The 16,423-nt window shown below is 41.0% G+C and overlaps 1 protein-coding gene across 5 annotated transcripts in view; it reads right to left on the reverse strand.

The window, feature by feature from the left end:
• GYS2 (glycogen synthase 2) overlaps positions 1-16,423 on the reverse strand; it is a 99,172-nt gene that overhangs the window by 6,539 nt on the left and 76,210 nt on the right. For 3 of the 5 annotated variants that reach the window (XM_025208545.1, XM_014521648.2, XM_006027344.3), the window contains 9 exons: positions 15,358-15,475; positions 14,863-14,983; positions 13,090-13,196; positions 10,572-10,631; positions 8,788-8,866; positions 7,674-7,787; positions 6,525-6,651; positions 5,205-5,300; positions 4,071-4,234 (listed from right to left, as the gene is read on the reverse strand). In XM_025208545.1, coding sequence (XP_025064330.1) covers positions 4,071-4,234; positions 5,205-5,300; positions 6,525-6,651; positions 7,674-7,787; positions 8,788-8,866; positions 10,572-10,631; positions 13,090-13,196; positions 14,863-14,983; positions 15,358-15,475 — 986 coding nt within the window. The remainder of the gene's footprint in view (positions 1-4,070; positions 4,235-5,204; positions 5,301-6,524; positions 6,652-7,673; positions 7,788-8,787; positions 8,867-10,571; positions 10,632-13,089; positions 13,197-14,862; positions 14,984-15,357; positions 15,476-16,423) is intronic. The other 2 variants (XM_014521650.2, XM_025208546.1) reach the window with 2 other exon arrangements.

Below are 16,423 nucleotides of genomic sequence, written 5' to 3' on the forward strand. Positions count from 1 at the left end.
GCAGCTACATTTGTCTGGCAGCTCCTGCTGTGCTCACAGTGGCACAGGCCACTGGGGACTCAGCCCGGGGTGTGGGAAATGTGGGGAGGAGGAGCAGAAGTTTCCTCGTGCACTTGAGGCTTGGGGCAGCAAGGGCCCAGCTGCCCTCCCCCTCACATGCAGTCTTGGTGGGTGCTGCCATCCCACAAATATCATACACACACACACACATCCACAGCTCCCCACAATGTGGGGAACACTTCTACATATACAGCACAAGTACACACAAATCAGGACGAAAATATATATTTTTAATTGTATTAAAATTTATCATTAGAGGTATTTGATTTTTACTATATCATTTGTTTTTTTTCCCCACTTCTAAGGTAGCAAACCCCTGTCCTCAAAGGAGTACTTCTAGGGGCAAGGGGAAGAACTTGCAGTGGCAAAGGTCAGAGGTTAGGGGCGGGACTTCTGGTCCCAAGATGGCAACCAGGGGGTGGGGCACCTGTCAAGTGGCAGGACTATCCATGCGGCCCTTGACAGCTTTCCAAATGGCCCTCCACCCAAAATAATTGCCTGCCCCTGCTCTAGTACACAGCAGGTTACACTGGGTTGGGTAGGGGAGGCTGGGGCCAACAACTGTGCTGGCCTCAGCATCCTTATCTGTGGTGCTGGTGTCCCTGGGAAGCTGCAGTTGTGGCATTCCTCCAGCTGGGAGCTTAGCTGGCAGCTGAAGTGTGACTCTGGCCAGCGACATTCCCGTTTTGGGTGGCTCACACTGCCATCATGCGCCCCAGTCTGGGCTGTTTTTTTGGCATGGGTTTTTTTGACCCTGTGATCTCCTGGGGTCAAAAAAACTCCTGCGCTGCAAAGTAGCAATGTGAGGAATACCTGCATATGTGGTGTGTGGTGCCATAGATTGCTCTGCAGCGCTCATCTGGACATGGCATATAGCTCTAACTAACCTAGATTATACCAAACTGGTGTCACAACCCAATTAAGTAGTGCCCATGTCACAAGCAAGTAATACCATTCAAAGCAGTTTTGTTTTGCACTAGGTTAACTAAGGGTTAACTAACAAGATGATAGTAACAGTTTTTTTTACTGCGCATGTCAAAAAGAGATTTATAACTGTGACACTAACTAGAAATGAAACTTAGCCTTCTGTGCTTTACATAAATCATTATAATTGGTCAAAGATAACAGGAAGTAGCCCTAAAATAACACCCTAGCGAAGACCGCTAGATAATTGGCGATTCTAATTAAATTTATGACATGGCAAAAAGCAATTGGCTAGTACACAAACAAAACCCCGATACACTTCCGCAAAGAGGAAGAAGAAGGGGAGAGCAACTCCGTATAAACCTGGAGACCTCTGAACATACGTGTCAGAGTAACCGACAATTTGATCACTTGTCAGTGCCCCCCCGTGTCTCGACCCAATCTCAGACGTAAATCAACGACCTGCTGGCCCGACCTTTTCTGCCCGACCACCGAACTCTTATGCAGACCGACCTATGAACCCTAAGCTGTAACTAACCAAGTATCTCTGACCTCCGTTATTCACCACCTTGTCGGCGTGAGTAAATAATCTTGCTTTGCAACCGATAAGCGTCTGCCTAATTAATTCCACTCCATGCGTCACAAGTACCCGCCTGACGGCTTCTAAGGTCCCGACCCCCCCGCTGCAGTGCACGGCAGCGACAACTGGTATTACCCTGTGGTATTATACACACACAGAACTGAAGTAATGAACAATTCCTGATGTAATTTACACTTGATTCACTTTGAAAATAATCTGGTGTTTTGGCTTTAATGCAGATACGTTTTTGTGAGATCGAGGAGTAAAAGAATGGAATAGGATATCTGTTAGAACCAGATTAGCTTTCTGGGAAGTGGGATTCTTTATCCCTAAAACATAGCACAGGTTTCTTTTTCACAGGAAAAAAAATACTTATATACATTGTACATGAATGCATGCCATGCACATTTTAAAAATGGCTCTTCCTTAAAAATGAACATAAATATAAATTACAGGGAAACAGATTTGTGAACTTGGTATGAATTTGCAAAATTTCAAACTCCATGAAACTTACCAGACCCTGCAGCTTACAGTGAATGGAGAATTTGTTATAAGAGAGCTCCATGTGGACTCATAGAATCACAGAAAATTAAGGTTGGAAGGGACCTCAGGATGTCATCTAGTCCACCCCCCTGCTCAAAACAGGACCATCCCCAACTAGATCATCTCAGCCAAGGCTTTGTCTAGCCGGGTCTTAAAAAACACCAAGGATAGAGAGAGTTCTCAACCTCTCTGGGTAACTTGTTCCAGTGCTTCACTACCCTCTGTGCCCAGGGCAGCAGATCGCAGTTCTGTCCCAGCTCCAGACCACGCTGTCACTGCTGCAAGATCCTGGCTCCAGAGTAGCTCCCCACCCAGCCGCACACCCTGCCAGCGTTGCTGGGGCAGGTCTCCATGGAAACCCTGGCCCACCCTGTTCAGCCCTGCCACTTCTGGGGTCTCCATGGAAACCAGCCATAGCAACACAGGCAGGGGCTGCTGGGAAATGGTGTTCCTTGTGGGCCCAATGCAACCCGCAGGCTGGACTTTGCCCACCTGTGGTCTAGCTCCATCCTCTTTGTGACCCTCCTTCAGGTAGTTGAAGGCTGCTTTTAAATCCCCTCTCAGTCTTCTCTTCTCCATACTAAATAAGCCCAGTTCTCTCAGCCTCACCTCAGAAGTCATGTGCCCCAGCCCCCTAACTATTTTTGTTTCTTTCCACTTGACTCTCTCCAATTTATCCATATCCTTTCTGTAGTGGGGGACCCAAAACTGGACACAATACTCCAGATGTGGCCTCACCAGTGCTGAATAGAGAGGAATAATCACTTCCCTTGATCTGCTGGCAACACTCCTAACAATGCAGCCCAGTATGTGTTAGTCTTCTTGGCAACAAGGACACACTGCTGGCTCATATTCACCTTCTTGTCCACTGTAACCCCCAGGTCCTTTTCTGCAGAGCTGCTGCATAGCCAGTTAGTCCCCAACCTATACTGGTGCATGGGATTGTTCCATCCTAAGTGGAGGACTTTGCACTTGTCTTCATTGAACCTCATAACATTTCTTTTGGACCAATCCTCCAATTTGTCTAGGTCTTTCTGAATCCTAGCCCTACCCTCCAGTATATGTACTACTCCCCCCAGCATGGTGTCATCTACAGACTTGTTGGGGGACTCCCACTGATTCCAGGGCAAGATGCAACCCACAGTAATTACATTTTCCTTGTCTCTTCACTTGTGTGCTCTGTAGAATACTGATCTGCTGCTGTTTGATGAACACATAATATTGCCCCATTCTCTGTGATAAGCTAAAGACTTTATTGTGCCTTCAAAGCACAGCCCTACCATAATGGTAATGAACAGCCAAGAGGGCACAAAGCAGAGGGTATGAGGCACAATGTCAAGGGGTATTTGTGGAACAAATCCCATGGAAAGCTAATGGGGCTTGTGCTTCTGTGTTACTTAAAAACCCACTCAGTGGGTACATCTACATGTGCGCTTTAATGCACAGTAGCCTATTTTATTGTGTGTCACAAAAAAGTGCTCTTTAGCTAATACATTTTAAAATAGGCGAATGCTCATTTTTCTAGTACCTCACAATGGAGGTACTAGATTTAATGCACATTACTTAAAGCATTTTAATGAACACGTAAATGCTTCCATTGTGTCTTGGATGTCTATAGGCAGAGCCTGGAAGATAGTTTGGAGGTTGCTATGGCCAGAGGCACTATCTTTGTGTAGTCTTTGTCCTTGGAAAAGCTAGGACTGCATGATGTTTGGTTTCAGCTTAAACTAATCAGGTCAAAATAATATTCTCTTCAGCATGGGCATGAGTGGGTGTGATTGTCCAAAGCACTTAAACGTATGCTTAAATGCCCTCTAGAAGAGGGATGTTTCACTTCACTCTTCTGACTCACTTCACTGAGGCCTTGAAACAGATGATCAGAGGTTCTACAGATGTAACCACAGTGATGATTGTGTGTTTGTGACAACAGCTTACTATATAGCTACTAAAAAGGTTCACTCACCCTGCCTAAGTATCTCCAGTCCAGCAGGTCTGAGAGTCTTTCAGTTCGATTTCTCTGGATAATTCTCTGGCGTCGTGACTGCTGGCAAAATCCATACAGGAACTGAGTCAGCTGGTTGCACGACTCATCAGGAGAGCGAAACCTCCTGTCAACTATATAAATCCCTGAGTGACACAAAGTTGGAGATGAGCAAGACCAGAAATGAGCTTTTAACATTTCTGTTCCACTTTCCCTGATACCTAACTTTTTTCATGTAGTGGAGTTGTGTTTTACTAAGTGGAGCAAGGATTGATACCTATAAGTTACACAGTTTTTTCTAGTCTAAGGGAATGTTTCATCAGTTGCTGATAATTAATTAATAAATTAAATAAATTAAATTAATTGATTGATTAATTGATTGATTAATCGTTTATGCTGATATCCAGCAGATCTGTTTTCAAATAAGGAAGGTTTATTTTAAAAAAAGAAAAATTGGGGGGAAAAGCTTTCAAGTACTTTGGAGTACATTTCTAAATATAATGAAAATATTCCACCTTTATTTGATACTAAAACTCCATGGTCTGAAGCATAAACTGGAAAGTTGGTAGGTTATTTCCTCAAAGCAAAAAGAGCTGTATTTGTACCTTGACATAGTTAACTTGAGTTCACTCTCTTAATATAAAATCCTAGTGGAGACAAGGCACAGATAAACATAGCTAGTGGCTTCCACATAGCTAGTCAAGGCTAACACATTTACATCCAGGATTAATCTCAACTGGCTTCACTGAGTTAAAAATTGCAGCATTTTGTCTCCACTAGTATTTTACAGTGTTACCTCAATATATGCACCTATCTTCTGAAAATTTGATAACTTCTTTATGAAGTCTTAAAACAGAGATAGTTTGACCATTTCCAAGACCAGGCTATAGCATATTTGGATGGGAATGAAGGAAAGCTACTTGAGCTGGAAGCAGAGATAAGGAGTTAGTTGAATGGGGAAAACATACACAAGAGAAAACTCTCGTAAACATATGGATAAACTTTGATGGAAAATCAAATTCTGGAACTCTGAAGTTTGTTCCTCACCAGTCAAGAAGTGCAAGTGCAATATGCACGGTCTAATGTGTTGTTTGGAAGTGCTCTTAAAAGTCTCACCATAAGCAGCTGGGTCAGCTACATGCTCCCGCATGAAACACCCAAATCCCGAAAGGTTTGTGGTCACACTAGGAATGCCCATCACAGTACATTCCGCTATCGAAAGACACATACAAAGAGATTTTATGTCAACGCACTTTGTTTGGTTTCACATTGGGAAGCAGAAAATGGGAGGACATTGGTTAGAAACCTTCAAAGTGAAATGGAAACAACACTTTTTTGTTTTGTTTATCAATCATTTCTTTCTTCAAGCCAGCTCTTTTTAATATAATCTGGGATCCCTGTTTTCAACTGTGGAAGTATAGAAACCATAGAGACCCTTCTACCCGTACCATACCTGTCTCACGCCTATTAAATTCTATCCCCTCTGATCATCCCTGCCACACATTTGCATTTTGACAGACCTGCATTTTGCATATTGGCTTAAGCTTCTGTTCCACCCAGAAGAGTACACAAACACCAGCAGACTCTCCCTATGTCTGAAGAAGGGTGTTTGTGCTTGAAAGCTTGTTAAGAACAATTTTTTCCGACTATGTAGTTGGTCTAATAAAAGATATCACATTTACCCAAAGAACCTTGTCTGCCTATGTCCTTAGACCAACATACCTATAACCAACATCCCCAAAACACAAATGAATGGAAGCACCTAGACCCATATCTTCCAAGGCATTTGAGTGTCTATACATTCCATTGATTTATATGTATTTATATACATATTAAATGGGAAATGGGAGCCCAAATATCACTGAAGATCAGGGTGGAATTTTTTTGTTTGGAAACTTCACTGGTACCTGTTACTTTAAAAATCTCCCACTAGGCCTTTGAGGCTCACTCATTCCTACTTGTAAGTGTGCATGGTAAATACCCAGCAGACTATGCAACTGAAATCCAAACTCTTCAGAATTCCACTGAAATCAAGGCAATTGTGCCAGCTGAGGACCTTTTTGGGTTGCGCCTATTTTCTTGCCCTGTTACTAAAATATGTCCATACCTCCAGATCTCGTTTTATATGACACATACTTGATGTTACCAGAAAATAAATTAGATCTGTATTCTGATGCCATAGGAGACCATAAAATTATATACTACTGGGGAAAGTCAGGGTTCAAAATAAGAACAATGGGTAGTTTTCAATGGAGTTATTATGCGAGTTGGCCCCAAAATTCTGCCATCAGCAGGCTTGTGTGGTAGGGGAAATGGAGTCAAAAGTGATCTTGAAATAATGCAGCAGATGATGACTATCAATTCCATTTTTAAAGGCACAGACATTAATAAGACATGTATTACCATCTAACAGCAGTTAGTGTAAAAATTGCTTACCTGGTGTATAACCCCAGGGTTCATAGTAAGATGGAAACACTCCCAGATGGCAGCCTCTGACAAACTCTTCATAGTCCATAGGTAATAATGGACTTGCTGAAGAAAGGAACTCTGGGTGTAATATTACCTGGATATTCAAAAGTTACATTAGAACCAAAAGAGAAATAAAAGCAATACTTTTTATTATGTAAAACATGGAACAGTTAGTGTCTTTATTGTGGTTCTAAAACAAAGGACTCAGATATTGTATTCTCTCCCAGTCCTGATTTTAGTCTGTTTACATACAACTCAGCCCAATAACATCAATGATTTTTGGAATCTTAATTTGTTTAGTTTTCCCTTATCTAATTTATCTTTTATCTTATATCTCTTCATATAAGTTTATTGTGGAAACAAGGGTGCTATCAAAAACAGTTTTAAATGGTCCATTGCTAATATCATCCATACTTAATAAGGAAAATCACAGATGCTGCTCATCATGGGCTGGGCTGTGGCAATTATTAGGACTAATATGCTGTGCTAAGATCTGTCACCACAAGAAAGAGCCCAGGAGAGTAGAATCCTGCTCTGAGCAATATAACACCAAGAGTGACTCCAAGAGCACCAAGAAACTCCACTTTTCATATTGAGAACTTTTTCCAGTTAAATATGCAGGCATTTGCATTAAGGAATCAACTTTTTCTGGGTTTGCCTATCTCAGATATATGTTTCCTGTTTTGTTAAGGATTAGGAAGGCAGCCATGAAACCTGCTAGTAGATATGGGCAAGCCACATGTAAATATTTATTAAATAATGCAGGCTACAAACCCATCAGGTAAAATCCTAATCTTCAAGAAGTCAACGGATATCTTGCAGTTGACTTCACTAGCCCCAGGATTTTGTGCATGGTGCTAAACCATTTTAATGACAAAAGCCATCGTTCCTTACAAGAAATGTCTCCTTTGAATTTTTGCAGGTAATAAGTGGGCAGGGGTATTTGTTAAAAGTGACTGGCTGCTGTTATTTGAAAGGGTGGTAATTATTTTATTGCATGTCTCTTCCAGGAATGGAACCAATTTCCTCAAGTGCCAACCAGCTATATCAGCTACAGAGAAACTACTTAAAGAAATTCTATTACAAAAAAAAAAAAATTAGAATGAGAGATTCTACCTTGACTCTGTCAGTGCGGTTGTTGAAGAGTCCAATGCGCCGAATGGTATTGAGAATGGGATCATTGCTATCATCAAGCATGTTGTGGGTGGTCACTGGAGGTAGTGTCTGTCTCTACAGCACAGTAAAGGCAACTTTAAGCAAGGAATAAAAAACTGGTAGTGAAGAATCCATTAATGAAATTCTTCATTAGATGAAGCAGATGAGAATTTTGCCACCAATGTCAGGATTTTACCTTTACATTTTAAGACTAGAAGGTACTTCTATAATCATCTAATTTTACCTGAACTACACATGGCATAGTGGTTTACCCAATAGTTCTTTTATCTATTAATTTTGTTGTATACCTTTTAGAAAAACAACCTGTGTGCAGGTGTGTGTGTACACACATACACACACACACACACACACACACACCTTAAGTCAGGAAGAGACTTGACATGAAATAAAAGCAAACAGGAGGGTAAGGAACTGTGAAACCATATGAGAGTGGGCAAAGACCTTTAATTTAGTTAAAATAAGAGAGGGCCAAGGGATTTGGTGATATGATTGGGAAACTAGGCATGTCCCTGCAATTCCAAATAAGCTTAGGGACTTTGGAAAAGAAAAAGAAAAGTGTCACAGACTGCACTTCAAAATGCTATGAGAAATGTATATGCTGGAGAACAGTTTTCCAACAAATATGTATTCAAATGCATGGTTTGTGATCCTTGTATATGACCATACTTATCATTTCCATCAAATGTTCGATAGGGGATTTGATTGTGGCTTACCGCTATATCAGAGGAGTGCATCAGGAGCTTGGTGAACAACTGTTCACTAGGGCACCCCCGGGAAAGACCAGGACCAATGGGTACAAACTCCTGGAAGGCTGCTTCAGGCTTAATACCAGGAAAAACTCCTTCACAGTCAGGGTGTCCACACTGTGGAATAAACTCCTTCCAGAGGTGGTTTTCAAGAGGAGACTAGACTAGACAGTCACCTTGCTGGGGTCATTTAACCCCAATTGTCTTCCTGTCTAGAGCAGGGGGGCTGGACCCAATGGTCTGCAAGGTCCCTTCCAGTCCCTAACAATATATGAATCTATGAATAAACAATGAATATCCCTTCTGACCTGAGTTGCAAAGATGGCTCTTTTCATTATGGTTATGTCATCCCGATCAAGGATCTTGTTCAAGTCTGGAATTTCTCCTCTGCATGGGTAATACAGAGAGTCTATTTCACCAAATGGCTTGTAATTTGTCATTTTAGAAATGATTATTATGAATTTACAAATTACACTACAACTGTGGAGTGAAGATAAAGACCTGCTAAAGTCAACAGGGGTCTTTTCATTGTCTTTAAGGGACACTGGTATAGGCCATTAACTGAGTGGAAGGTATTATTATTATTTCTAAATGTTTTCCACATAAACACCCTTTTTTCTCTCTCCCACTGCCTCGCTCCAATTCTCTCTAGCTATGGCTATACATACATACACATACATACATATAGTGATAAAAATCTCATGATATTTTATTTCAATTTTTGTCAAAATATAATTTTAATCAAAGTATTTGCAAACTGCTCCACAGGTTTGCAAATGGAAGAAGAATTATGGATATTTAATTTTTCTTTCTCAGGAGCATTTCATTTTTGTTGAAATTCCCAGGCAACTCTAGTAAGCACGAGATCATATGGCTTTAACTCAGGATAACCTCCACTTGAAATGGAGAGTATGTCCTGAGAAATATGTGCAAAGGCCTTCTTTTCCTTTGATCTAACCAAAGTCTCAGGAGATCTGAATTCCACTCTCTTCTATCAACCATATTTATATACATTTCCTGTTTACAGTGCTAACACTCCTGATATGTAGAGAAGTACTATAACCTTCATTTTATAGATTGTGAAACACAGGCAAGGAGAGATTAATGTAAACATTTTTAAAAAGGCTCGTCTATGGTTTGGTATATACTACAAAGTTTTGTTGGCTCGAGGCAAGACAAGGTCAAGCTTTGTATTTAACATAGCTATACTGGTAAACTCCCATTCTGGATATAGCTATCCTGACAGAAAAGAACTTCTAACCCATTGAACTTCTGTTGTTCAAAGAGGCTGTGTTGCAATGCCTGAAGAAAAAGACCTTCTGCCATTAAATGCTACATCTCCACTAGGAGCCTTTGCCATAGTTAGGGTGGCAGCAACTACCTAATGTAGGCTTGTGACCTTTTCACACCTCTAGACAATGTAGCCATGTTGGCAATACTCTAGTATAGACCAGATTTAAGTGACTTTGAATCTTAATGAGAATAAGGGTTTAGCAACCATGCTTGAAAATACTTGTATTCATAACAGGAAGGATTACAGCGGATGATATCTTTTATTGGACCAGCTGCATGGATGGGATAGATTTAGAGAAGCTAAATGAAGGGCACTCTTTTCTAGGTAACTCATGTTTAAATATCAGTGAAGAAAATGAACTAGAGTTTTAATTTGAGTTTAAGCCAATATGGAAACCTGGGACTGAATTTAATTTGCTACCTCAGGTTGAAACCCATTACCTGATCATTGCTATTTTAACCTGAGTTAGTTACTTCTAAAGACCCAACCCAAGTTAAAAATACACTGTTCTTCATTAAAGATGTACTCTTAAGACTCCTAAAAGCCCACAACATTTTTCAATATAGGATTTAGATTCCTATACCAGATAGGTTCCTTTGAAATCTTCATATTAAGTGACTTATCCAACTACACACAGGAAATCATGGGTAGAGGAAAGGCGCTTGAGTCTAATTACATCTTCCTTTTCCATTTCTCCCAATGTTCTTTTCTTATGTGCACATAATACAAACAGGGAAACAATCCAGGTTATACAGCTGGAATTGTCACTCTGAAATGTAAAGTGACTCTGAGACTCACCTTAAGAGTGCATCGTAAAGTTTCTTTCCAAATTTTTCTTTCACAGATTGTGCAGTGTCCCTAGATATGTAAGAAAAAAATTTGTAAAATGCAGCCTGTCAGGGCCAAAATGTACAATGTCACTGCTGGTGGAAATAAGAACAAAACTAAAAGTACTCTGACTTACACTAGGGATTCAGGAAACAGGGAAGCACAAGAACAAGGACAAGTAGATCATTCTTCTCCAATATGAAAATCAGCTCCAGGTGTAAAAAAGTGAGCAAGAGAGAGGCTCCTGACAGATGTTAAGATGATGGTGCAGTGGGTTTGAAGTAACATTATGCCACATCTGAAATACAGTGGGCGTGTCTACATGAGACACTTAATGCTCAGAAGACTAACTCTACTGTGCATTAGTGCAGTAGACAAAACCTGTGCTAATGTACTAATGTGCAGTAGATTAATCTAATGCGCATTAACATCACTAAAAAAGCTTTCATCTGTGCTACTGTGCAGTAGCGCTGATTACAGTGCATTAAGTTAGTACCTGTTATTACAAGTACTAAGCTTAATATGCCATTATTACAGAGTATTCATGACCGTGTAGGTTTACCCAGTTCCTCCTGACATACCAGATGTTCATGGGAGGAGGTGCAATGTTTGAAATGGGGCATAACAGGTGCCTGTAGACGTGCAGGACATTTCCTCTGACACGCTGTAATTATAGGGCTCCTATACACATGTGGGGAGCCTGCTCTGACATGCTGGAAATCCAGTACATCAGAGCAGACTTGATTAATTGAGTCTGCTGGAGCATGGAAATTAATTCAAAGCACCCCACAGCCATTTTTTTAGAGCAGGGACGCATGGTGACGCTGATACACATGATGCACAGCACTTTTAACTAGCGTGGCTGGCTAATTAAAGCACCCAGCGCCGCGTCGGAAACACATGTAAAAAAATGCCCGCAGTGTGTTGGAGCAGACTCAGTTAATTTGAGTGCTAATTAGCATGCTCCAATAGCCTCAACATCTTATGTATTCAGTGTCCCTGAACTTCAAAATGATGGTGGGGGCACTTTAACTAAAGCTCATTGAACATGGAGTGGGAACGCTGGATGTAGCACCGCGGCCACTTCCCAGTCGGCAAGATTGGCTGTAGGGGGACCCCCCCCCCGCTGGGTTGCTGACTGGTCACTGGGGGGCATCTGCCCCACCCATCTAAGGTGGCACCAGTCACCCATGGACCCCACTTGACCACCTGATCCCCCCAGGGAATTCCACCTGATCCCCACAATTCTCCTCAGGCCCCACCCAACTTACTTTAGATTGGGTGGCTATTTTTAATGCGATCCAACCTCCCCCTAAACTCCCCAAATGTCTGTATGAAGACTTTCTGTGGAACTTTATGGCTGGTTTGCCACTTCATGGCTCCATAAATCAGCTGAAAATGTAGTACTGTTGCTATTTATGGTGCAATTAGCATATTAATTGCAAGACAACTGTAACACATGCAAGGGGCCACAGATAGAAAACAAACAAACTTGTTCAATTCTCAGTGAATCCTATAGGAGAGAAGAAATTGTAAATAAGTCACTAGATATGCCCCTGGCAAATTGACTTGGAAGCCAAAAAACCCCCCAAAACCAACACACCTTCACATCAATGAGAAGTTCTTTTTGTGTCCTTAAGGAATTTAAAAAATATATATATCAGGATTTTGTCCTGGTTTAAATTTTATGTCCCAGAAGAATCCATACTGCCTCATTATTATCCCCCACAGCCCTGTATTGAGACACATCATGGCCTGAACTAGAAGCAATGCAACTGCCTTTCAGCAACTGCCTGTGGTGCTCTTCATGTACCTGGAAGTTCTGCTAAAAGGCAGAGTCCACGGGCACTGATTGAAGCTTCCATAATGTCAGTAGCTCCAGCTCTAACTGGTATAAGAGGTTACTTAAAGATTTTGCATTAGACTGAAATTCAATCAACTCATAGAATTATAGAAATGCAGGGAGGCCATCTAACTCTAACCTGTCCTACTGAGGATGGAGCAAAAGGACCATGTACAACAGAAGTTTGTCCAACCTGCTCTTAAAAATCTCCAGTGATTGGATTCTATAACCTTTCTAAGTAGCTATTCCAGGGCCACACTATCCATCTAGTTATCATGGCCATCATTCAGTCTTCTCTCTTCTAGATTAAATAAACTCAATACTTTCAACCTTTCCTTGCAGGTTATATTTTCTAGTTTATCACTTGGACTGCACTTCCTTGGAATCTTTCCAGTTTGTGCACATTTTTTGAAACCAAAACTGGACAAAGTACTCCAAATGAGGCCTTACTATACTGAGAAAATATAATAATTACCTATGATGTATCATATATCTTATATTTTGGGAGGTGACTATAGCTTGGAATAGACCCTAGAACCATGAATAAAGGCAATATCCACTGTAGCATCATCTTGCATGAGTGATCTGTACAATTATTATCCCTTTAACTCCCCAGCCAAGAACGATGATAAGAGTAGTGATTACCATAGCTGCTTGCGGACTGCTTGCCCCTTTAACGTTTCCACATTGAAATTATTTGTTTTTGCAGGCATTATGAAGAACACTACAACTGTGGTGTCACTTTTGTGCACCTAGATAGAGAAAAGATGGAGACAGTTAGCAAGAAATCATTATCCAGAAACTAACTGAGATTCCAGACAGTATGTGAGACATCCTGCACAACAGGAATTAGACACAAAAGGCAGAGACCAAAGCCCATCTCATCTGGGTCAGTAAAGGACCATGCCTGCACCCAGATCTGTGTGGTGGACCCATGCCTTCAATTCAGGCTCTGTTGAGGCACAAGGGTCCACATGAGTGCTACCAGGAATAGTCAAAAACATTTCTTAAGACCTCCTTCTGTGTCTTTGAAGTATTTGTGTAAATGTAAAGTCAAACAGCATATATAAACCTCATACACAGCATTTAACACATGATTTTAATCTGTTACCATGAGACAAAAAAAGATTATTTTAAAATGAAAGAATTTCTTGAAGCAAATGCACTTTTTATCATTTCTATAGCTTCTTTACTCACGGCATTTAATCAGCTTGGTCAATTAAAAGTGACTGGTGAGGTTTTAGTTAGGGCAAATTTCTGGGATGCACTTTTCAAAGGGACCAAAACTGTCTGAATCTTCCCACTGAAGATTGATTTGACCTGAGTGAGTCCTCAGCAAGTAGGCATATAGCTTAATTAAGTTCTACCCCACCCCATTCTGACTCTGATGTAATGGGGCAGGAATGAGCCTAGTGCAGCCATCTCCATGTGCCAGATGGCTCCTTGAAGGTCATTACTAGATGCTATAAATCAAACGAACAGCTGGTGTAGAACTGGACAGGGCATTAGGGAGCTGTAAGCAACACCTTCATGGACCCTCTGTCCCTACCATCACCAGCAGAAAGGGCAAGTAGTAGGAAACCTGGGCTTTGAGGTCTAGTTTTTTATTATTATTTTCCAAGTCTCTGTCCTGCACTAACACAATAACAGTTTTTGGCTTTCCAAACTCCAGGGAATTATCTACAGAGGACAATTTTTTTCATCTTACAAGCACATCTTTTAATATTAGGCATTATAAAAGTTTTCTATTTTATGGTTTCAAATCCAGCTCTCAAGCCTAAAATAGTCAGAAGCGGCTATTATAGAGCAATGACACATGACACATTCAAGAAAGTTGTCAAAGCCATTTAGGAATATGCCCGTGAGCCAGGATGGAAACACCTTAAACTTTGGGTAAATTTGTTCAATATCCTTAATACTTATTCCACAGATAGCCCATACTGATATACAGGCCAGATGCAGCTGGAGTGGGAAGGGTGAAAAGTAGGTTTTAAGTCATTTTTTTACTATTGCAATTCATTGGCTACCCAAGGAATGAACTAGGTCACAGCAGCTGGAGTAGTTCCCTACAGTGCTGCTGTGCCAACTGAATATTGGTGGAGCACAGTATAGGGCCCCTGCTGGCAACCTATAGCCTGTGAAGCCCTTGGATCTGGCCCCCAGAGCTGAAGCATCAGCAGAATTCAGTGGCTGAAGCTTCACTCATACCATGCTGCACTGTGCCACAGCTGGGTGGCAGGGAGAAGCCCTGGAAGCAGCAACTGGGTCCTAACATCAGTCCTTCTCAAACCTGAGCTAAGCCATTCTGGCCCTGGTTCCCAGTCACTGGGATAGGGAGTCTTGAACACAACCTATATATTTGGGTGAATTAAATGTGCATAACCTAGAAGCATCCTGCATTTACAAGTCCTTTCTTACCCTCAGCAAGAAGTTTAACCTGGATAAGGCCTCTAGAAATATATCAGCTCCTTTGTTGGAAAACTCATATCTCCCAGCAATGAAGAAAAATAAAGTATTTTCAAGGTTGAAGTCAAGATGACTGAAACAAACAAACAAACAGATGAAGACAGTATACATCAAATGTGACCAGACAAAGCAGAAAGCAGTTCACTGACATGATTTGCTGTAAGATCCCATGACAATCAGAAAGGCAAGGGTTTCTTTCAGAACTCTGTATTGAACTATATCTTGGGTAAATAGCATGCATGTCAAACCTTTTGTTTGATCACACATGGTACTACACAGAGCCAGAACCAGAAGCTAGGATTCCTATTGTGGCTCTCAGTTAATTACAAGAGTCAGTAGGTAACAGTCCCAGTCCCCTAGGAAGTACTTTTTACAGTCTACCTACTCTAGCTCTTGCCTCAACAGCCTTAGACAACCAAGTGCTCATTTTGAAAAGTAAAAGCATACCCATAGAAATGACCACGAATAAACTCTTGGATCCTAGCTTTGTACATGATGTGTAAGTTCTGAAACTCATGTGTTGCTGAAAATTTCTTAATGTTCAAACCATTTGGGGTGACAACATCTGGAAAAGCAAAGATAAAGGTAGACATTTTCAGTGTTGGCAAAACCTTTAAGGAAAGAACCAAAATTTTGTTAGGTGCCAATCTGTCAAGATTTATTTGGTATTATTATTAGTTATGACAGTGAAACAGCATTCTCTACCACCATAAAGAATAACAGCAAAACACACTTAAGCTGGTGAAATTTCCAAGTAACTCTGCTATGTTCAATAGAGTTATTCCAGATTTAAATTTATATAACCCAGGCTTTGTTTCCACAGGGCAACTTATGGGAGGTACCTGTAGCCTCAGAGTTGCTTTGCATCATTTTTAGCTGCAGAACTATAACTAAATATGCTGCAAGTGTTGATGGTTTGCTCCTGAGACAACAAAATCACCCGGTGTCATAATTGAGAACCTCTGAAAGATATTGTGCTCAACAAGCACTGTGAGTAAGTTCCACAATTTAGCCCTCTACTTGTATATTACATCCCTTTCTTCTAATCCTTTTGTCAGTTTGGTCTATATAGATTGCGAGGTCCACTCAGTATAGACTGTGAGGTCCTCTTGGCCAGCACTGCTTTGTTATGTGTTTGAACATTGCGTAGTACAATGGGCACCCATCTTGACAGAGGTCACTTTTAGGATACAAAGAATAAAATCTACTTTTAAAAGTTCATTAAAAATACCATTTTAGATTTCTCCCAAAAATCTCCACACTTGTAAAGCACCTCTCCTCAGAGGTCTAAAAGTGTTTACAATTAAAACCAATGCAGTTGCACAATGTTCATGTCAAACAGAGTTATGGCTATTTATTAGTTCAGTTCACTATCGCTGAAAGGAAGTAATTACTAGGTAATCATACTGGTACTGGGACTGATACCATTTCTTCACTTAATAAATGTTGTTAGATCTTTAATGGCCGTAAGTACCCATGGGCATCTTCACACATGCTCCCGGGGTGGGGGGGG

Source organism: Alligator sinensis, unplaced genomic scaffold (genome assembly GCF_000455745.1).
Source record: "Alligator sinensis unplaced genomic scaffold, ASM45574v1 scaffold517_1, whole genome shotgun sequence".
NCBI classification, from domain to species: domain Eukaryota; kingdom Metazoa; phylum Chordata; order Crocodylia; family Alligatoridae; genus Alligator; species Alligator sinensis.